At 40.3% G+C, this 22,205-nt stretch overlaps 1 protein-coding gene across 5 annotated transcripts in view; it reads left to right on the plus strand.

The window, feature by feature from the left end:
* The window catches only part of DPP6 (dipeptidyl peptidase like 6), a 524,565-nt gene that overhangs the window by 416,890 nt on the left and 85,470 nt on the right, over nucleotides 1-22,205 (plus strand). For all 5 annotated transcript variants that reach the window (XM_079300903.1, XM_079300904.1, XM_079300901.1 and 2 more), the window contains exon 7: nucleotides 13,854-13,935. In XM_079300903.1, coding sequence (XP_079157029.1) covers nucleotides 13,854-13,935 — 82 coding nt within the window. The remainder of the gene's footprint in view (nucleotides 1-13,853; nucleotides 13,936-22,205) is intronic.

Raw genomic sequence — 22,205 nt, forward strand, 5'->3', positions numbered from 1 at the left:
TGCACCTTGTGATCCACTCACCACAAAAAGTCATGAGCTTGATGTTAAATTGTTTCCATTTGTGGTTGGAATGTGGAAATTAGGAGACTTCTCACCATCAACCCTGAGTCCGTGTGACACTCCAGACTTCTTCAGTGTCTTCCCTGCCACAATCTGCTCTTTGCTTTTTGCTCTTTTTTTTTGGGGGGGGGTTTTTTTGTTTGTTTTTTTGTTTGGTTTTTTTTTTGTTGTTTGCAGGGGAGAGTGGAATTAAGTTTATGTGTGTGTGATTTTTTTTGTTTGTTAGTTTGTTTTTGGAATTTTTTTTCCAGTTTGTTTAGGTTGGTAATGTTTTGGTTTGTGTTGGTTGGTTGGTAGGTCAGTTGTTGGGCTCGGTTTTTTCCAGTACTTCACTCAATTTGCTCGGTTTTTGAAAACTCCATCTTTCTGGCAATGTATCTGAGTAGTAGCTTGTGGGCTGAAAGTGTTCAGCAACAAGATGAAGACACAGCATGAGCACATAAGCTTGGTGTCTGCAGCAAACCTGGCTAAGAGCAAAAAATGGCTTGACTGACAGCACAGCTCTATTCCAGACAAAACACAGGTGGAAAAATTAGAAGTATCATGTGTAACATATATTAGAAATGCTAAAAAATAGCAATACAGTGGTCCAAGCAGTTTTCTACTACAGCATAATCATTCTTTGTCCCTGACAACTCCTTGTTCCTCCAGCTTCAGCTCTATTGTGCACCCAGCTGTGGTTCTCCTTGCTCTGTGTTTGGTTGGATGGTCCTGCAGGAAACTGAAGGGTTGGATGTGCTAGAGGAGAAGTTTCCAGCATAAAGGGGGAATTTGGAAAGTGAGAGCACACCAGGAGGCACAGAGGTCTGTAACTAGAGGCTGTGCCACAGCAGGATGTGGTGGTGGATCAGGAGACCACGAGTGAAGAAGGGCTGGAAGGAGAATCACTGAATTTCATGGTGCTAAAGGTGTGGTTTGCAGAGTTTAGTCTCTTAGATACAACCATTATAAACTATATTGTGGAGTGACAATTTCATTGACCTTCCTGGTGATCAAGGTGCATGTGAATTGTGGAAAGGGCAGCACATGCCATTTCCATGGAGCATGGGCATTTATCCTTCCTGTGGAGCTCTGTGCATATTTTAGGGTGGTGCATGAACAGAGAGGACAGGTCCAGGAGGTGAGCAGTGAACATGATGTAACAGGTGGTGAAATGCATCAGCTGAAAGTGGAGCCTCTGTTGGATGAAGGCATAAAACCTCTTCATCCAATATTTATTATTTAGCACAGGAATATTGCTCTTCATCTGTGGATGAAGGCTGTTCATGGCAGGACAGAGCACACTGGCACAGCACAAGGTTCAGTTCAGTTTGACATTCCAAGTTCTTTGGTGATGATTGATTTTACCATCCACAAGCAGCCATCCTTGTCCCCCACCTGTCAATAGCAGGAGTGGCAAAATTCTGCACTGAACAATGACCCCTTTGCCATTTTTACAAACTGTTTTCAGTTCTTCCTGTTCTGCAGGCAGGCACAGCTTTACACCCTGAGGTGAGTGCCCATGTCCTGGGCATCTTTCCAGCTCAGTGGCCGAGGCAGTGACTGCTGGGGAGCAAACTCCTCCCCTGCAATGTCCCTCCTGCCCAGCAGACAGTCACTCCTGGAAGCAACTGTGACACTTTCCCTGTGCTCCCTCTCTCTATCCTGTCCCATCCTCAGCTCTGATCTGCCTCATCAGGAAAGCCAGGCAATTTAGGATTTTCACCCACTCATGCCCTTGCTACTCCCCTGCTGAGGCTAACTAATAGGGAAGCCAATTAACCTAATCTCTGGCATCACTTTTTAAATAATATGCCATTAATCTGCCAGCATAAATTGTTTTTTAAAGGGAATTTTCTAATTATTTTTGCCACATTCTGCAGGCTCACCAGATTCTGGCTGTGCCTGATGTCAAAAGGAGCTCATACCAATGTTTTCCAGATTTCATTTCAAGCTCTCAATAAGTTTGACAAACCAATTTAGGAATGTCCTCAGTATGCATGTTCCCATATGGTATTATATACAGCACTGCAGCATTTTTCCACAAGAGCTGGTGGCAAACTCCTCACACTGGGTGTGTATGGGACAACAAATAGATGCCACTGACATAGACTCAAAAGATCTGACTTAAAAATTAAAATAAGCCCAAGGCAGAAGGAAGAGATCACACAGATTTAGTACCTCCCTTGTGTTATTTCAGCTTTCTCACAGCCTCTTGGTAAATTGGGGCTGGAAACCCGCACTGCTTTGCCTCATTTCCTCCTGCTGTGGTTCATGGTTTGCACAGGGGGAGCTGGCTGAGACCCGCAGGGGCTCTGTTCCATCCCTCTTTCCTTCATGTCCCCGTCTCTGCTGCTGCTGCTCGCCCAAAATTGGGATGCTGGAGCCGGGTGCCATCTAGTGGAAGCAGCATCTGGGATGAGCATCTCCATCCCTCCCATCTGACGAGCATCATCTGGGACGAGCATTATCCATCCCCCCGGACGCTGCTGCTTTTCAGATGTAGCTGCTGATCGCTGCTTGCAGCTGTCTCCATTATAAATGTTTTTGCAAGGCTCTCCCCATAACCCCACCGTTGCACTTGCAGCATTGCAGTTGCCAGCTACTTGTAATTTATAGGTACTGAGATAACATCTGCAGGCCCAGATGTGGAGCTCTCCTGCAAGCTTCTGAAATGTGCAACTCCAGTACCCTACACAGTTACTTCCTAATAGTATTTTTCCTAGTTTTGGAAAATAAAAATTTAGCTGTATAGGCAGCAATCTACTTATGAAAACTAGACACTGAAAATTGTTTTATTCTTTTGTGGGTCCAACATGAATTATCTTAGTCATTCACATCCTTCACTGAAATAAGGGGAAAAAACTTAGTTACTTCAGAGTTTTTATGGTCAGGCTGGGACTGAGCAGAGTGTTTCCCTAACCCAGCTGCAGGATTTCCCTGACCAGTGTTAAGGTGATTTCACACCAGTGCATGCTGCTGGACCACTGGTGTGATCTGGCACTGCAGGTCCTAAGTAATAGCTGATTTTGGATATCCAAGGGGGTAATTCTGTATCTAAGCCTTTGATGTGACCAGCAGAAATGTTACACCTTTTCACAGTTCCGTTTAAATAAAGCCCAGCATAAAACAAGTTTTTTCAGACCTCCCAGCACCCATCCAGCTCTGCATGAGCCATTTCCCTCTGGACACAGCCAAGTGTCAGGGATTAGTGCTCACCCCCTTGCAGGAGCTCTTAGCACATCCAGCTGGGACATGTCAGTGGGAGCTTCCAAATGTCCTTACCAGGATCAGGCAGAAAATCAGCAGTTATTCCCTCTCCTCACTGGTTTTGCATTTGATAAGGAGGGGATTGTGCACAGTTGCTCCTAATCAGAATCCACATTTCTCACTGGACTCAGAGGAACATGGTAAGGACATGACAGGAGTGCTCTTGGAGCTGAGCTCAGCTCCTCCAGCCTGCACTGCCAGGGGTTTTACAGGTCTGTGAAACCCTGCACAAGTGCCCACACTGAGCCCAGTAACTTCAAGAGAAGCCCCAGGAGTGCAATGAGTGCACAAAACGTGCTGGAGATCCACAGAAGTGATAACAGGGAGAAGAACTGAGCCAGTGCTTCACTGTGAGTAAATTTTCAAAGTGATGTCTATAGATCTCTCTGCAGAGCTCTCACTATTCTTCCTACCTCAGTTTTTTTTTTTTTTATTTTTTTTTTTTTTTTTTACAATCTGCTGGCAGGAAAGAAATGAACTTTAATTAGACAAAACACAATCAGTTTTTCATGTGTCCTGTTGTATATTCCCAAAGATAAGAAGTTCACGTGCACATGTTCCCATTTTCATGTTCACAGTAAAAAGAAATTGTGATTCATTATTTAAAGTCATAGATAAGAGAACTTCAGGGAACTGAATCTACTTCAGGAACCTGCCCATTTGATCAAGTCTGCTCTATTTTATTTTGGTCTGGCCTGTTACCCATCATCTCTGTAGCACTAAAAAATCCTGTGCCTCAGTGTCCCCATCTGCAAAGCAAGAGGAGAAATTGCACCTACCCAATGGAGGCAAAATGTGATAATTGTTGTACAGACTGCTGCACAACTTCATTCTAACATTTATAAACTTGTACTAGTGCCCACATTTTATTTTAAGAGGAAAAAGTATAGCATTTAATAAACCTGTTTTCAGCTAATTACAACTTACTTAGAGCAGATGAATATTTTCCCCCAAGAATGATCTGTAGAGGTTGAAGTAAAATCTTTATGAAAAGATATGTAAAACCAAATGAAAATGTGAAATTTGTTAAATAAGTAAAAAAAAAAAGTATTCTGTAGTTCATTAAGAACCTGATATTTCTACTCCTTCTCTTTCCTCCCTCTCTAACAATTATCATTCTATAGATTTTATCACATTTTGAGATAGTTTATGTAATTAATTAAGGCACTTCTGCACAGTGAGGTGGCTTTTATGCCAGACTATAAATAAGAGCATCCTCATGATGTCAGATGCTTTTTCAGTTGCATTTTCACAACAGAAAACTGGGCCCTTGGAATGGATAAATTTGGTAGCTTGATCATGGAGCTTGACCTCAAATCCTCTGATGTGGACAGGAATTTTTCATCTGAGTTTGCTGGCATTTGGCTCAAGCCCTGATGGAGCTGTTTGGCTTCTTGCTTTTTATAATCTTCTGAATTAAACTCTCTGTTAATCACTGGAATAGTGGTTAAATCACACACCAGCTTATTGCTTATGAATGCATTTTGGGCCTCTTTGAAAAGAAAGAACCAGCATTTCATTAGGCAAAGCTGCTATTTGAGCATCACTCACTTCCAAGCTGTGGCAGGTTGAAAGCAGCTCAGCCTGGAAGGCAGTTCAGGAAGGACTCTTGGCTGTGCTGGTGGGAGGAAATCCACTTCAGCAGCTCAACACCATATCATTTCCCCAGGGGATTTGCCACTCTCTCACCCATGTTGGTCACTGCACAGCAACTTTTTTTTATTTTTATTGTGAAATGTTCCTTTCTTGTGTAGGCAAAGCAATTCCTACCACACACTTCTTTCTTCCAGAATCAGTTGTGGTGTGGGTGGACATCTTAGAAACCATGTATAGTGATAATAATAAGGAATGGTCCCCTGAGGGGAGGATTTGATATTAAGAATTAGAGTAATGACTAAAAAAAAAAAAACCACTTGGGTAATTAATAGTTAGACACAAATGTTAGCACTTTAGCAGGGAAAAGCCCAGCAACCAACCTCCTCATGTTACAGAAAAGGTCAATAGCTTATGGCTCATCAAAAAGGAAAAAAAAAAAAAAGAAGAAGAAAGGTTTGAAGCAAACTCTCCCATTGTGTTTTTCTGACACAGCACCCCCTGAAATGGAGGCAGGGTTCCTATTAAAGTCTAAATTGTGAATAAAATGTGCTTCACTGATGAGAAATGTCTGCACTTGGCAATGTTTTTGTGGCTTAGGATGAACGAAGCCCCTCTGGAGCCCAGGCTGGGCTCAGCCCCCAAGCCACAGTCACTGCTGGAGGGCTCAAGCACTTCCTGACTGCCACCCCCAAAAACCAGCTCCTTGGCATGGATATTCCTCCTTTTTATACTCAGTAATGTTGAGTTAGTTCTGAGTTTTGACATAATAAAGGTGGATAAAAGAGGATTTATAAAATGATGGTGCATAGCACTGACTAACCACAGCTGTCCATTTGCTCCTTCCATGCATCAAGGGTGAGCCTTGATAAGTCCTAGCTGTGGTTAGGGGACAAACCTTCAGCCCACTAAACTCTCAGAGCACTGCTGGTTGATTACACAGCACAAGGAGTGCATCCTACAAAAAGCAGGCTTCATTTGTTTGCGAACATGTAAAAAAAAAGTCAGTTTTGAGGACCCAAACCTGCAAGATCATGGGCATTTCCTCACTGTTGTGGGTTTAATGGCTCCTGGGCTCAGGTCACATAGTGAGGGCTGTGGGGACAGCCCCTGAGGACTGTCCAGTGCCCCACCTCTGAGAAATGTGTACCATCCATGCACAGCTTGCACCCCAGTCGTGTTCTGGAGCTGCCTGTTATCCTTGCTGCTTGGAGCTATGACCCTTCCACAGGTAATCACTAGCCAAATTTAATAGTCTAAAAATGCCTTCTTATCTCAAAATGGGCACCCTGACTCCCTGTGGAGCTCAAAACATGGGGAAGAAGGGTATGGGGATATTTTGGAAAGCAAGAGAGGATCTCTGGGTGGAAAAATGGATTCTACAGCCAGAATTTTCTTTGGCACAGTGACCACTGGGAAAGTGTCTTTATGGCAAAGGTGCTAAAACAGCTGGCTGACAGCCCAGACTGTGTCACTGGTGCCTCTTCACCCCTTACTGAATGCTCCACTCAGAAATTTGAGGAGATAAGGCTAAAATAGAAAAAGCTTCTTTCCCATGTCTCAGGTGAGAAGGAGAGGAATGAAAGGACCTTATATGCAGAGCCCTGAGGGCAGGTGTTGACCCCCTGTCAATGCAAGTATTCCCTTGTGTGGCACTGCAGGTTAATACCCCTCTGTTATGGGGCAGAAGTGCAGGGCTGCAGTGCTGGTTGTGTCCTTTGAATAAGGAGAGTGTTTTGGCCTCCACTTTCAAACCATACCCCAAACCAGGCCAGTTGTGGTGGGGTTTAAAAGTGATCTTTATAATAATGGCACAAATAACTGTATGCCTTGTTAATTTTAACGTTAATTTTATGTTTAATGTTAATTTTAACTAAAGATGACACAGTCTGTGTGGGGAGAGGCTGTTGAGGAAGGTGTTTCAATATTCCTGAGAGCCCACACACAAACCTCCAGGATCTCCTTTGTCCTGCTGACGTGAGAAGAAATAAGATTTGCTCAAAGACTCTGTTTTCAAAAAGAAAATAGAGAACACTGAGTCATTCTGGTTTGGTTTGAAACCAAGTAATGTAGTCTGTTAAATTATTTTAAAGCACAAGCCCAAGAATCAATCTCTTGCCCAATTAGAAGTGTGACCTGCAGCCAGTGAAGTCACTGTAACGAGGCACTTCTGTCTCTGGTGGTGGGAGATCATTTCTGTATCTCATTTTATGTACTAATAATCCAATATTGCTCTCTGCAGGCACCACACCATGCTGCCATATTTTTATTAACATTTGAAAGTCAGACAAGGTCAGCTGGATGGAAAATGCTCAGGTTTCATCACAAACATCCTTTCCTGGAGATTGGCAGAGTTGCTCAGAAGAACCACACTCAACTCAGGCTCATCCCAGTTCATTCTTAAACATCTCAGTTCTTATCAGTTGTTCCTCTTCACCCTGCATCTTTTCCCTCCATATATTGAATAGCTGATCTTTGGCTAGTTGCAATTCTGATTAGCCTTCTGCACAGCATTCAAACATTTAGATTTTAATTTTTTAATGTCTCTGCTGTAGATAAATACTAATGATACCCTGATAAATCCAGTGCCTTACTTCATGCCTTGCATAGTGCTAAGGTCAGAACTGGCTGAGAAAGATCTACAGAATAAAAGAAAATTACATGAGTAAGAGAAAATTGCTTTTAAGTGGTTGTGTGTTTATCACCTGAGTAATGTCACCTCTCATTGTCTCTTTAGGAGAAAAAATATGACTCCAGGAACAAAAGTTCCATTTTAAAATACTGTAAAAATTCACTCTGTCTTCTGTGACTTGGAGGGGTCACATGAGGAGCATGATAATGCCATCATTTTGGAGCAATGTTACCAGTATCCAAGGTCCATCTCCTCTGTGCTTACTCAGGAAATGCAGAGGTTTGGATCAATGTTTTGCAGTTCCAGCTTGAGTCACTGCAGCCCAGGCTGTGAACCAGCTCTGATGCACTTTAAAATCTTTTTTTTCAGACTAGAAAGGCAGATCCATACCATCATTTTACACCATTACCAATGGGAGTTGGTGGCTCCTTCTCTGACAAATGATTGATTTTTGTGTCATTGTCCATGGCAGGGGGGTTGGAACTAAATGATTTTTGAAATCCCCTCCAACCCAAACCATTCTCTGATTCTATAATTTTAAGATGGTATTGGTAAAGTGAAAGGTTTTGCAGGTTCAATACCAAATATTACATTGAAGGGGGTTACAGACACAGGTAGACTATAATAATAAAAAATCCTCTGAGCTTGTATTGTTGGCCTGAATCCAAAAGAGTTGCCAAATTAACAACAAATGTTTTAGTGTTTTGGCTTTTTAGCTTTTTTTATGCTAAATCCAAGGAATTAATTCATCTTGGAAAAAATGGTTGGTGACCTCTGATGTTTTTAAGAGCAGCTGAATGAGTTGATGTGCATCTGCAGTTGAAATTAATAATTTCAGATTGCTTTCATCACCTCCTTCTACTTTTGTTCATTGAAAAGTGCTATAAGGAGAGTATGTGTATGTGAGTGAGAATTAAATATTTAATAGTGGATGAGCCTAGATGAATGGAAGAGCCTTTCCCATCTAATTAAGCACTTTTATTAGAATTCCAGGAGGGTTCTGTTAGTTGCATCTTCTAACAGTTTGATTTCTTGATTATTTATTCTGGCAAGTCTTTATTCCCATTTGTATGATATTTTATTTTATCTCACTGTGAATCTCAGCAGGGCTCTGTATCTCCTGGGGAGAAATTTTCTTAATGGCACCTGTCTCCTCTTCTCCTTGGTGAATTTTTAAGTAAACAAGTCATTTAATTGTGTCAAGTCATTGAAAACAACTCATTAAAATTGTGTATTTGCTACTCAAGGAGTTGAATTCCTGCCTCTTAGAAATCTTTCTCTCTTCCTCCACATCCTTATCTATGATTCTTTGTACATTTATTAATCAACCTGTATGTTTTACATGCTTTTATTTGACTTTGCAAATTTTCTTCAGTTTGCGTTTTTTTCCTCATCATGCATCAAAAATTCTTAAATATTAAGAAGTTTCCAGCTCTTTATCTCCCTTCTGAATTTTTTTCTTTATTTTATTCTCTATTTTCTTTCCCTCTTTCTAAGGAAGAAGAAATCTGTCTTAATGCTGTCTGATTTTATGTTATTAGAGGTAGATGTGAAGACATTGAGTTCTGGTGCTGAGACAGATAGTTTAGATAGATAGATAGTTTTTTTATACTTAACCATAAAAAATGCTTAAAGTACTGTGAGCTGATATCCTTAGGACTGTTGTCTTTCAAAATATTCAGTGGTAGCTTGATGCAGATAATGAGAAGAGATATTTCTGCCTTCTCCACATTTTTGTAGCTGTCTTTATTTCTTCAACTTTTATAAACTACTGACATTTAGACTACTAATTACACAGTAAATATTTTCCAAAATTTTGACATAGTAAAGTAAGTAGGTTCAAATTTTTCCCTAGTAAAGCATATATATTATATATATATACATATAGTTTATATTATTTCTTTAGAGGATGGACATATCAGAGCAGCCTGTCATGGAAATTGTTGCATTTTTATTCACAGTGGCAGCATATCCAAAGAATTTCCATACCAGTCCTGTTGTTCTGTATTTGAAATTAAAATTAAGTTATAAAAACAGACCTTAGAACAGCAGCTTATACCATACCCCAGAATGTGACTGCTTTTAACAGTTTCAGATATTTTCAGTCTGGCATTGTAAAATATTCTTCTTGAAGTAAAGGGAGCCACTCCCTCATTTACAGTGGAAAATTTCTGGGTATTTTTATGTTGCTTTTGAAGAACTTTATATAGAAGAGTTAATCATATTTATGCTCAGAAGGAGAACCAGTGCCACGAATTCTCTGAGGGAAATTTGTATTCTTCAAGAGAAAATGTCAGAAGAGATATAAAAATTTTAGATATAAAAATTTCAGCTAAAACCAGGACAAACTCTTTCAAACAAGTTCCTCATTAATCTCAGTATTTTTTAAAGTCAAATGCAGGTAACACATGATTGATTAGTTTGTTTTATTCTACATCTTGTTCTGAGCTCAATTATCAGCAAGGATTACTTGGCAATCAGCATTCTGCTTGCACTCAGGAACTTTCCTTGTTTGAAAATTCTGAGGAGAGACTTTCTGACAAAAAAACTTCACATAAATGGGCAAATTTCTCAATTTATTACTTCAGTGATGTTTTTTGAACATGGTGTTGAAGTCACTCCCATGTCTGGAGCAATTTAACAGCCTCTGGTCCAGACAATGTCATTTTAATGTGGAAGAGTTTATGTAGCACCTGCTCCATCTTCTGTCTGATCTAAAGTGTATTATTCCCTTCTTTCTCAGCTATGAGATCAATCATTTTAAAAGATGGAAGGAGTAATGGCAACAGTTTAATAAGGCCTTGCCATTTCTTTTGCTGGAAATTAAGATTAAGGTTCTTTTTTTGTGAGGAAATAGTGAAAAATATTGTGAGGACACAGTGAACTTGTTTCTTCATCCAAGCCAGGAGCCAGAGATGTACAGACTGCCTTCAGAATTGCCCATTTCCAAGCCAGCATCCTGCACAAATGAGCTCACAAGGGACAGGCTCAAATCCAAACAAGCCCTAATTATGAGGGTCTGTGAGGAGCACTGGCTCTTTGGAGAGGCTGGGATGACCCATAATATTGATTGATTTGGGGGGAAAAGTACAGAGGAATTTAGAGAGGCTGTTTTGGAGGAGAAGGAAGGGTGTAGGTATGGAGAACTATAGTTTAATAGGAATAATGTGCTTCCCAGAAGGTAACTGGCATGAGATTCCCTTTATGCACCTATAAAGTGGAAGAGTGTTCCTGGGACACAGGAGTGCACTTGGCCTGACTCCCCTGCAGGAATTTAACAAAGGAGAGTTCAGTGCCCAGAACAGCTCAAATTGATCAGAAATGTGTTTGATAAATGCTCTCCAGAAGGGTTTTCACTAAGGGCTTTCTCAAAGAGAGCATCACAGAGCTGTGGCCATCCTGCCCAGAAGAGCTGAGTAGACAACTCTGCCTCCTCCCTCTCTCTAGCTGATAGAACAGCCCAGGGAAGTTTAATTACAGTTAGGACACAATTTGCCAGAGAATACCCTATCCCTGGAAGTGTTAAAGGCCAGGCTGGATGGGGCTTGAAGAAACCCTAGTGGGAAACATCCCTGCCCATGGCAGGGGGCGGAATAAGATGATTTTTAGGGTCCTTTCCAACCCAAAGCTGTCTGTGACTCTTTGGTAATGGGTTTGTTGAATTGTCTGGGGCTTCCATGAATATTCCACCATGGACCATGCACCTAATGTAGCCCAAACGTGTGTGTGGGAATTTGATTCTTCAGAAGTGAGTGATCTCCATTTTCATGGCACCTTTGGGCTTGTGACAGCACAGGCTCCCCTGGCCACTGCTGGTGCAGCCCAGCTCCAGGTAAGTCCTGCAGTTTCTCTGAAGCCTGGGAGATCAGGCTTGGCAAAGAGAATTCTTCTCAACCCCCTCACACATGGTACTGAAGTTTGCTGCAGGTGGGTGAGTCAGTGTGGCTACTTCAGGAAAGAAGATTCTCCTCAAAAAAAAAGCCAAAATGCACCAAGATGAGTATGTCCATCTCTCAAGAGCATTTGTGGAGGAAAACTAGAATCTTAGTCTGCTTTTATAGCCTGTGGAAGAAAGGAATAGCTCACAGTATGAGGATGGATGCAAACAAAAGCAGAATCCCAACCAAACCAAACAGCTTCAGGAAGAACTCAGGAGATGCCATTCTGTTTTTCCTTGACTCTACCCAGGAATGAGAAGATGACTTTGTTTTTTTTTTTTTTGCTTTTTTTTTTTTTTTTTTTTTTTTGTCTGCAGCACAGGTTTTTTTTCCTTTTCCTTCTGCTTTATCAGCTACATTTCTCATTGCACTGGAGTTTTCCTCTCCTGAAAGATGATGCAGTGAGCAGAACAGACAGGACTGTCTGTGCTCTGGTCTGAATTATTTGCTGTAATTGGCATGTCTGTCCCTTAGCTCTACCTGTGTTATCTGAAGCATTACAGCATTAAATTCTTGCAATTTGTATAACCTGTTTATTTAGGGATGATATTTTCCCCTCTATTTGTAATTTCTTGCTCTTCTTCTCACCATGGGTAAAATAGCCCAAGAACTAGATAATTCATTTGACAAATAAAGAAGTGCTATTTTTTTCTCCCAAAAGGGGTTTTGATTTGATTCACTGTTTTTTCTCTTTTCCTTCTACACTCAGAGGTTAGTGTCTGTTAAGATAATCAAGATAGCTGACCAGAGAGATTGATTCCTAACAGGCATAGCTGACTGGAAACTTAAGTAGCTAAAACACACAAGCCAGAACAAGTTGTGTGGCTCATCTTTTTACAGGAAAGAAAATTTTGTGGCAGGTCTCAGTTTGAGCATTATGTGTTCTCTTAATCCATACTTTACAAAAATGACTTTAGGCTGCTCACAAAGACACTTTCTGGGTAAAAAAGGGAATAAAAGACACAATTTTGCTCTACAGGCAGCAGCTGTGGGTGAAATTTTGCATGTAGAAACAAAAGCTATTTGGGCAGCTTATGATACACTCAGACTTGGAGTGTGAGTGCCTCAACAACCCCTTCTTGCCTCCACATTTCAGTTCAGCCCATGTCCAAACCTGCCAGCTTTACAGTGAGGGTTCCACCTGCAGGAGTGATGGAAGGGGAGCCTGTGGCCAGCAGGGTCCTCACCTTGCCCTGATTCTGTCTGGCCTTTGAACATCTCAGGGGAAATGAGAGATGTTTCAGAGCAGAGGGATTGCACAAAATCCACTCAGAGCATCCCTGCTGCTGCTGTGCTTGTCCCTGCTCCAGGGCAGAGGGGATGTGCAGCCCAGGGACAGAGCAGAGCTGGAGCAGCTGTGCCACTGCCCTGCCCCAAACAGACAATCAAGAGAATGCTCTCATGCCAATTATTGCATTCAGTTCTGTTCTGTTTTGAAAACATGGTCTGGGAAACACTGTGCCAAAAGGCCTTGTGCTTAAAGGCCAAGCAGGGTTTGGCTCTTTTCTCTGCTTTTCAGTGATGTTGGCCTCAAATTGCCTTGTTATTGCTGTCTCTAGCAGTGATGATAGTGCCTTTACTTTCTCAAGCAGTTTGAGATCTTCTAATGAGGCATGTTTTATACAGGCTTTATTGGAGTTCTTGTTTGCAGGATATTATGATACTCAGGGTTGTTGCAATGTGACTTCAGAATATGTAATGTAATTATTTGTGCTGAGTATAAATACAGTTAAGGCAATGCTATCTATTCTGGGAGAAAATGACATTATGCTGCTTTGACATTTACCAAAAAGGCCTCCTTTTGCTATATTGCATTTGCTGTGTGTCACTTGTGTTCTGCTACAAAATGAAAGTAGTGGATGAAAGAACAAGAAAAGCATTTTGATTTCATTTTCTAAAAAAAATTATATTTTGTGTTAATAGGAGCTTTTCTCTTTGAAGCCAGGCTTCACATCAGTTGTCATTACAGTTGTCAATCTTTTCTGCCATCATATTCAAAGGAAATTTATGAGGCAAAAAACGCCATAGAGTACAGAAGACAATATTTTATTTTTCATATGGCAGTAGGATTAAAAGATAGAATTATTGGTTATCCTTTGTAGACATATCAGTGTTAATAAAACAAATACACTGAACTAATTCTTAAGGCTTAGGCAAGTCAGCAGTAAAATTATTATGTTTAGTTTCTTTTTAATAAGAGGCAGAAATTGTCACTTATGTGCTTGATCTTACCAACACCTGCTAGTGTTTATCTTACTGTCAATAAAAGTCTCCTGGAACCTGGCTGAAAGGCATCTTACAAATTTGTGGTGTATTTTCAAAGTGGTGTGCAGCAGCTTAAGCAAGGATATTTCTGAAATCTTATTTTTCTCTTTTCACAGGGATCCCCAGAATTTGTATCCCCCTGAGGTCAGCAATGCAAAGCTTCAGTATGCTGGTTGGGGTCCAAAAGGGCAACAGCTGGTAAGAGGAAAATAAAAAGTATTTAAATGCATTTAGAGACCATACTGCTTTTGCTTGGCAGTAAAAAAATTAATAATTCCTTTTTTGAATAGTTTCTTGAAGCCTGTGTGGTAGCTTCTAGCATTTATTTCTGATTGTTCCATCATGTAATTTATTTATAAAATTCCCAAATATATCTGTTCTCTGCAAAGTAATTGTGTCTAAAAATGCAGAGAAAGAACACTTCATGAAAGCTTTTTGAGAGGATGCACCTGCTTCTCCCAATGTTGGACACAGGACAGATTATAGAGATAATAGTTTGATTTATTTAGCATCTCATTGCTTCACAAGGGCATCTTCAGACTTGCAAACTTGGCACTGGGGATATGTTAATATTAGCAGCCCTGTTTGGAGACTGCATCTCCCTAGAACAGAGCTGCCCTGAATCTGCCCTCTGGTTGTTTGCAAAATAGACAGAATTAGAAGAGGATCCTGGAAAGTTTTCAGAGCTGCTTAAATTAAATTAAAAAAAAAACAAAAAAAAACCCCCCACACCATTTGTCAGGGATTCATTATATTTCATGGAACTATTCATAATGCAAAAAATCTTAAAATCCCCAGTATTTTACCCCTCAGCCATGCCATTCTGGCTGTGCCCAGTTTTCAGAGAATGTATTTCCTGGCCAGATCCCCTGGCTTCATTTCCTGATGCAAATCCAATATTAAATTTTTCCATATTCCAAACATTCCCTTTCTACCATAACAAGAAATGAAAAAATGGCAACATCTTTTTTGATATGGAAGCCTTATTCCAAGAAATAAGCTTTGAAAGCTCATTATAAGAGAAAATCTGGCATATATCTCCTGTTCCCAGTCCACTCTTGGGGACTGTTTGTCTGTGTCCTTAACTAGATTGTTTTAAATTCTGTGTTTTAAAAAAACAGCAATAGGGAGTCATTATAATTGCAAGTCTGAAAATCAGGTTGAGGAAAACATAACAGATACAGGAACAGGAAATTCTTTCTTCTGCTCCATCAGGAAAATTGTGTTTGAGAGTCATTGACCTCAAATCTGATCAGAGAGGAGTCAGCAGCCTTTGCCTCCATGCAAAATGTTTATGAGGAGCTTTTTGCTTTCATTGCACACAGCTGGGAGGGTTCAACACCACCATGTGTTGGGAATACCTTTAGGATGGAGCAAAGAAAGCCAAAACATTTTTCCTTCACTGCCCACCAGCTCTATTTTAAGTCTAACAGAGTTTCACAATGTGTAACAAAATCTACATTTGCTAATTAAGAGCTATTATTGAGTGGCATTAGTCACATTCTCCACCCCAAAAATGAATCTTCCTTCCTTTAAAAGAGTTTTGCTGTACCCTCAGCACCTCTGGTCACATCCATGCTCACCAAGCTCAAGGGCTGCACCTAATTTCCACCTTGGAAAGAAGATCCAGGGAGATTTTACACCAAATCTAAGATGACCAATTATTGCTTCCATTGCCTTCTGTACCAAAATGAAATAACCACACAGAAAGGAAAAATGTTCCTAAAAATAGACAAATCATATCTCCATCAGGAGATTACACACAGTGCAGGAGAAAGAAAAGTCTTCTTTACTCCCAACTTCATCATTTAATGCTGATATCAATTTCCACCTTATTTTTTTAAGTAATTTACCATGAAAGATCAAAGCCATAAGAATTCCTGGAGACATCAAGTATCATGCATGTTCCTTCTGTGGAATACATGCTCTATTATTTTTTAGCACCTTTAAAAATCCATGTGGTCAAATTCCACATAAATATTGGAAAAAAATCTTTCTACAGTGAACTTGTTCTGCATGTTTGTTTGTTGGGGGTTTTTTTGTCTTTTTTTTTTTTTTTTTTTTTGGTCTTTTTTACTTCAAAATATGAAAAATTATTGTCCTGTGATTGAGTTCTATTTCTTGTTCTTGCATTTGGAATCAAGATAGGTGAGGAGCAACTCACTGGTAGTTTAGGCATTATTTTTTCATACTTCTAAAGTGTGTGGCTTTTTGCCCTTTTCTTTGCCAGTCACTTACCTTGAAATAAAATTTTGGCTGTAGTTTGTAAAATAAAAAATGCTTTTACTTACATCAATATAATTTTTTAATATCTAATAATCAGCAGAGAATTGCCAGAGAAAAGAAAAAAAAAAAAAGCTTTTAAATTAGAAAAAAAAAACAAAACCAAAACCATACAAGAATAATAAATGTGATCTAGAAACAGACCATGTTCACTTTTCTGTATTTCAGGACTAATTGGGTTACTCAGAATATAATTGCCAGAAATCCATGTCACCTTCTGTGGAGATGCAAAGACAGAGAAAAATTAAAGTCTATTAACATTTGATAGTGGGAATGTGTTTTCTAAATGTGCACTGAGTTGTGTTGTGGGAGAAGGAGGGAGAATGTGCTGAGTGGGAGGGAAAGGAGTAACTGGGAGCCACGAGCCAGCTCCCCTGGTTCCAGGAGCTTCCCAAAAGTGTTTTTGGGGGTCCTGCAGCACAGGGAGCACCCCAGGGTGTGCCAGCCCTGTGTGCACACAGCAGCAGCCCCTGGGCACGGGCTCAGCCCAATTTCATGCTACATCTCCCAGGAAAGGTGGGAGCCAAGGCAAGTGTGCTGGGATCACCTTGGAGATACCTCAATTTTCAGGAAATAAAAAAGCTTTCCCCTTGAAATCTCCTGGTTTGTTCTTTTTTGGCAATATGAAGGAAAGGAAGGGCAGGAGAGTAAGAGGGCTTGGTTCCAAAACTTTTATTCTCTTTGTAGCTTCTATTTCATCCTTCCTGGGGAACTTTGGGTTGCTGTGCCTGACCCCTTTCTTTCTTGCATGTCTAATCATTCAAAAAAGAAACAAATCTGAAACAGAAGGAGCCTGAATGATCTGCATTCTCTGCAATTGAAAATATAGTGGAATATTCCCAGGAGCTATTTTCTATTTATCTTGCTTTATTTTGTCCTTTCTCATTAAATTATATGCCAATTTTTGGATGATTAAGTCCTCAGAGCATGGTGCTTGACTTCTTACTAGCCTGCAGAATGCCACACATGCCAACTTGAGCTGATTAAATAATGGCACATACTGGATCAGAGAAAATCTGTCAGAAGATCAGAATGCAAAAAAGCTCTCACTTCTGGCATCTCAGAAAAGTGCTTCAGCTTTTCTCTGATCTCAGCCAAAGTCTTGAAAAATTAAATCTTACAAAGCTGTTGGAAGAATGGGGCCCTCACCAGTGGGAGCTCCAGAGTCATTAGAAAGAGAGCCACTAAATTCACTGCAAGAGGGAACACATTCCCTAACTCTGGCTGCTAATAAAGGGCTCACTCCTCTCATTTGTCCTACAGCATGAGTCATAATTTCTGCCTTTACAGAATAAGTGAAAAACACTCTCAGCTTGGAATAGCCGTGTGATATATTCACTATTTGTGGGTGTAAATGACTATGCAAAATGCCAGTGGGAAAATCCATCCTTTCCACAGTGCACCTGACAGCCCAAAGCCACACTTGGTATTCCATTTCATCAGCCCACTGGCCTTCAGCACGGTGCTTGGTGGTTTTTTAGTGAACAGACTGTACTATCCTTAGTTTGTGTGACACTTTCCAGCAATATGAGGCTGTGGGTGGCATGACAGGACTGTGTAAAAGTGTGATTCTGTACCTTTGTCCTGTTCTGGGTGTGCTTATCTGCACAAGAATCTTCACTCCTTGGATTTCTTCTCATTTTCTGATCATGCCATCTATGACTCAACAGCTACCCACTTCTGGTTTTTCTACAAGAAAATAAAAACCTTCTGTTAATTGATCTTATTGGAATATTTTACCAGTTTCATCATGTTCCATCTCATGTTCCAAGACTCTGCCCACATGCTGAGAGCTCGTGGAATGTTCCTGTGGTACATTTGCCCCAACAGCATCAAATAAAAAAGTTAATAGAGTCTGTGATCCTGAGCTCAGCTTCATGAAACTGGTGTGGCTGACAGGCCTGGACCTGTCTATTCATCAAGAAAAGTAAGTCCAGTGTGAAGAAGTTTCCTTTGCTGCTTTTCCTGGCAGCACAGCCAAAGTCAGGCAGTGCTTCAGGAATAAGAGACTGTCCAGTGCATGTTTGTGACTGAGGTGCTCAAGGAATCCAATAATCCCAAAGCTTTCAGGAGGATTTTACCCAAGTTGTCCCAAAATTAGCACATCCAGATTCAAAGTATGTGCATGGGGGACAAGGAATATCCATGGGCCCTGCAGCCAAAAGGAAGGAGAAGGCAGGAGGCTGCTCTAATAAAATGCAGTGAATATTTGTCTGTGTTGATAAATACAGTTCACAGGGGCTGTTAAGCTCCAATATCAAAAGCAGAAGCACTTCTGTTGTGCTGCAATTTTCTTGTTTTTTCCAAAATCAGAATCTGTAACCATCCTGACAGATATTAATGGTAATGGTGACACATCAGATGCTGGGAGAAGCAGTTTTGCACAACTTTAGAGGCAGCAGTTATAATTCTAAAAACATCTCTCTCATAGATCATATTATTTATTCTTTTACAAAGAGAAACAGGTTTTTTAAGGTTCTCCTGACCAGTCAGTCTATTACTATTTACACAGTACCCAAACATACAGAAAGCAGATTGGGGCAGCAGGAATTTTTTAAGTCCTTGCATTTACTGCAGCCCCACAGAAGGGTCAGAACAGGTTTTTCCTGCATTCATAGGCAATAAGCCTTTTTCAGTGTCAACTCTTTCTGAAGCAGGAACCAGCTCTCATTCTTGTAGATTGTGCTGCAATCAAGTTTATAATTGGCTCTAAGGTAACAGAAGTTAAGTTTCACAGCAGGTGCAGAAGATGCAATAAGAAATCTCTATTTCAGGGAAATGCAAATGCCAGGGGGGAAAATGGAGTGATTCCTTCAGTGTCTACCATGTCAGGGGTTTGCAGGTGCCTTCAAACAGTGAATGCTGATGCTGGTAAACAGCTTATTGTCACAAATAGTGCTGTTTGAAAAAGTGCAATATAATTAAGAGAACCATTGGATTTTTTTAAATATATAAAATATTTGAATGACAGATCCTGCTGCACATGACCATCTCCCCATATTCCTTTTTTTTTTTTTTTTTTTTAAATGCTGTAGTACAATGTTTTTCTAACTAGGATATCTAGATGCAAAAAAAAAACTGGTTAAGTGATGACACCTGGAACTAAACTGGAGTGACTCCTCTAATTAGGAGTTTTTCCCTGCCTGAATTTGTGCCTGTCATGCCAGCTTAGTTCCAGGCAGAAGGGCTGCACTGACATCAAGTTAAAAGGATCATTTTCACAGGAGGCACTGAATCATCTGCTGTTGTTCCTATTCCAGCAGGGCTTTTGAACTCCTCTGTATATAATTGCTGTAGATCTATTTGTCTCTACCAGTCTTTCATAGATTTTTGCATCATTATTTTCAAGCTGTTGTCCCCTCACCTTTTCTTTTTGCAATGAGATGTGAATCAATATTTAGCTATGTTCTACTGTATGTAATTATTCTGGCTTGTTTATCTTGCTAGTTGTAAGAAAAAAGACTTCTGCCCTCTGTCCCTCTGCCCCACATCCCCAAGGTCTATGTAATTCCTATTGAAGCATAGTGAGGGATATTCAGACAGATTTTAACATGGTCCCTGAATTCTGGAAAAGCAATAATTTCACCATAATAATGTGCCATCTCCTCATCTCCAGTGCCAGAATATGATTTTTTTTAAGGGACATTTCAGTAAGATATATCACATATACACTGAGCACCTGGACAGGTTGCTCCTTTCACCTCTCCCCTCACTTTATTCAAATAATTCCACTGGGAAAGTGTTGTGTTTAGGTTTTGGTTTGGTTTGGTTTGGTTTGGTTTGGTTTGGTTTGGTTTTTGGAGTTTTGTTCCTTTGATGCTCTCTCTTTGGTTAGAGTGGTAGCAGTGTCCTGTTTTTAACTTTGCACATCCTTGTCATTCTTTTGTCATCCCTGGGCTCTGTGTTGGGTCCTTCTACCCCAAAGGGAGGTTTGGCACAGTCAGTGTTGTGTTCTTTGGTGTAAAATGGTCACATCTCTTCCCCTCCCAGCATCCTTGGTACTGCATCTCCACAGGTGGCAAAAGAGCAAGATATTTAGGATAACTGGAGCTGCTGCAATAAATGTTACTGAAGGGAGAGGTAATTTTATTTAAAATGAGATGTTGCCCTTTTTGTGGGCATGAAAGATTTCAGAGGACAAAATGAAATTGATTATTTGCCATAGAAGTTTCACAAATAAATCAGAAAGTGTTTGCCCTTACACTCAAATATGAGACATAGGATGATGCAGGCGTTTCCCCTGGGGGTGAGACACTGCCACAGGCTTCCTCTGTGATTTCTTATATGTCATTTTGTTTTCTGGTGAAGTTAGCAGAAGGTAGCAATAGATTCCTACCTTTAAATGGACTTACTGAATTGATGCATTAAATGTCACTGACATTCACAGTCTGCATTAAGGAAACTGAGTGTGTTCTTACAAGAAATGCAAATATCCATAGATTTACTAGCTTAGAGGAACTCACTATCTTGTTCCTCTACAGTGAAAATACTGAATTTCTTTTTTATGTCATCACATTTCCTCACTTGCTACTGTACAATATTCCCAGCAGGAAAATACTCCAGCATTGAGTTAGTACCACTGAAAGTAATTCCCTCCTTTTACAGAAATTTCTTGAATTTCAGTTGAGATTTATGGGATATTGAACCATTCTTTTTTGTTAAGGGTAGTTTCCATTTCAGAGATCTATCTACCAAAAGTATCTTCTTGTCTGTGCATGAGGGTTCCTGGCATCTTACAAACCAGTGTTGCTGGATGATGGCCTTTGAAAGATGTGCTTATAAAAAGTGCTGTTCTTAAACCTGCTGTGAAAATATTGACCTTCTCCTTTAGACAGCAGCAGAGAGTGTTGAGGTGCCAGACATTGGGATGCCACCAGCAGGACTGGGCAGTGCCACCCACGGGGCTGTGGAGTGTCCCACCTTGGCTTGTGGCTCTGCTCTCTCCTCCCCAGCAGCTGCCATGAGGAAACTTCATGAAATATCCTGTTCCTCACCTGCTGGAATTGGTGTTGAGTGTTTTTACAACCAAGCTTCTCATTAAAGGGTATTGCAGTGACTGGCTCACTGTCCAAGGTCAGATGTGCACCTGCAGGATTCCTAAATCCCAATTGCCACTTTCTTTATGCTGACACAAATAATCTTTGTGCTCTTCTTAGTCAGGTGTTCTTTCTATAACACAATAAAGTATTTTAAATGGAACGCTGTATCATCTCACATTAAATAATCTAATTTATAGTCATGCCCTACATAACCATCAGAGATATTAGGTTATAGAATACACCATAATCCATCAAGCAGAACTTAAAAGGAGAATCAGAGTTCCATACTAAATGGTACATTTACTATTACATTCTTTTATATAACAAGGCAGTTATAAATTAAAATAACCCCATTAGAATACAGGGCAATGAAATACAGACAGACGTGGTTCTTTCTCTTTGTTGAGGTGAAACAAATCCTCTTTTCTTCCCTGAAGAACAGAAAATAGGACAGCACGTTCTTCTGGAAGCATATCTTTTAAACCTCCAGAATTGTGATAACTGTTTATTTGGCTGTACTTTGGCAGATTTGTAGGTGTGATTAGAATCCATGCATGTTGTGGTCTAACCTGCTCACAGAATACAAATAGAAATGCACAGCATCTGTAACAATGCAATGTCAAAAATATAAAAAAAAAAAACTTTTAGAAATCTGAGAAGAATATTAATGCATTGAAGGATTTAAGCTGGGAGAATCAAAAAGAAAAAAAAAATCTCTTATGTACCCAGTTTAAAAGGAAAAATTTGGGGAATGTGTCTCAATGTATCATAGAAATCTGCCATTACTTCTATGGTCCATTACGTGGGAGTTTATCTCAAGGATTAGTTTTGACAATTTTGCATTGTCTAAAGACATTTAAACCTAGAAGATCTTAAAAACTCTACTGATTTCCTAAGAGAGAATCCAAGTGGGGTGCTTCCAAGCAAGCTTCTGAGTAGGCCAGAGTCTGCTCTCCTAAATTCCAGGGCTTTATCCCTTTTTTTGCCATATTTCCTCTTGTGATCCTGAACTTCATCACCTCATGGTGTGTGCAGCATCAGCTGCTCCCAGATTTCACCTTGCCCTGCAATTTCTCCTGGTTTGACAGTGTGAGGTCCAGCACAGCATCTCCATCAGGACGAATTCCCTTTCCCCCAGACCTGCTG

This window comes from Erithacus rubecula (assembly GCF_903797595.1).
Source record: "Erithacus rubecula genome assembly, chromosome: 3".
NCBI classification, from domain to species: domain Eukaryota; kingdom Metazoa; phylum Chordata; class Aves; order Passeriformes; family Muscicapidae; genus Erithacus; species Erithacus rubecula.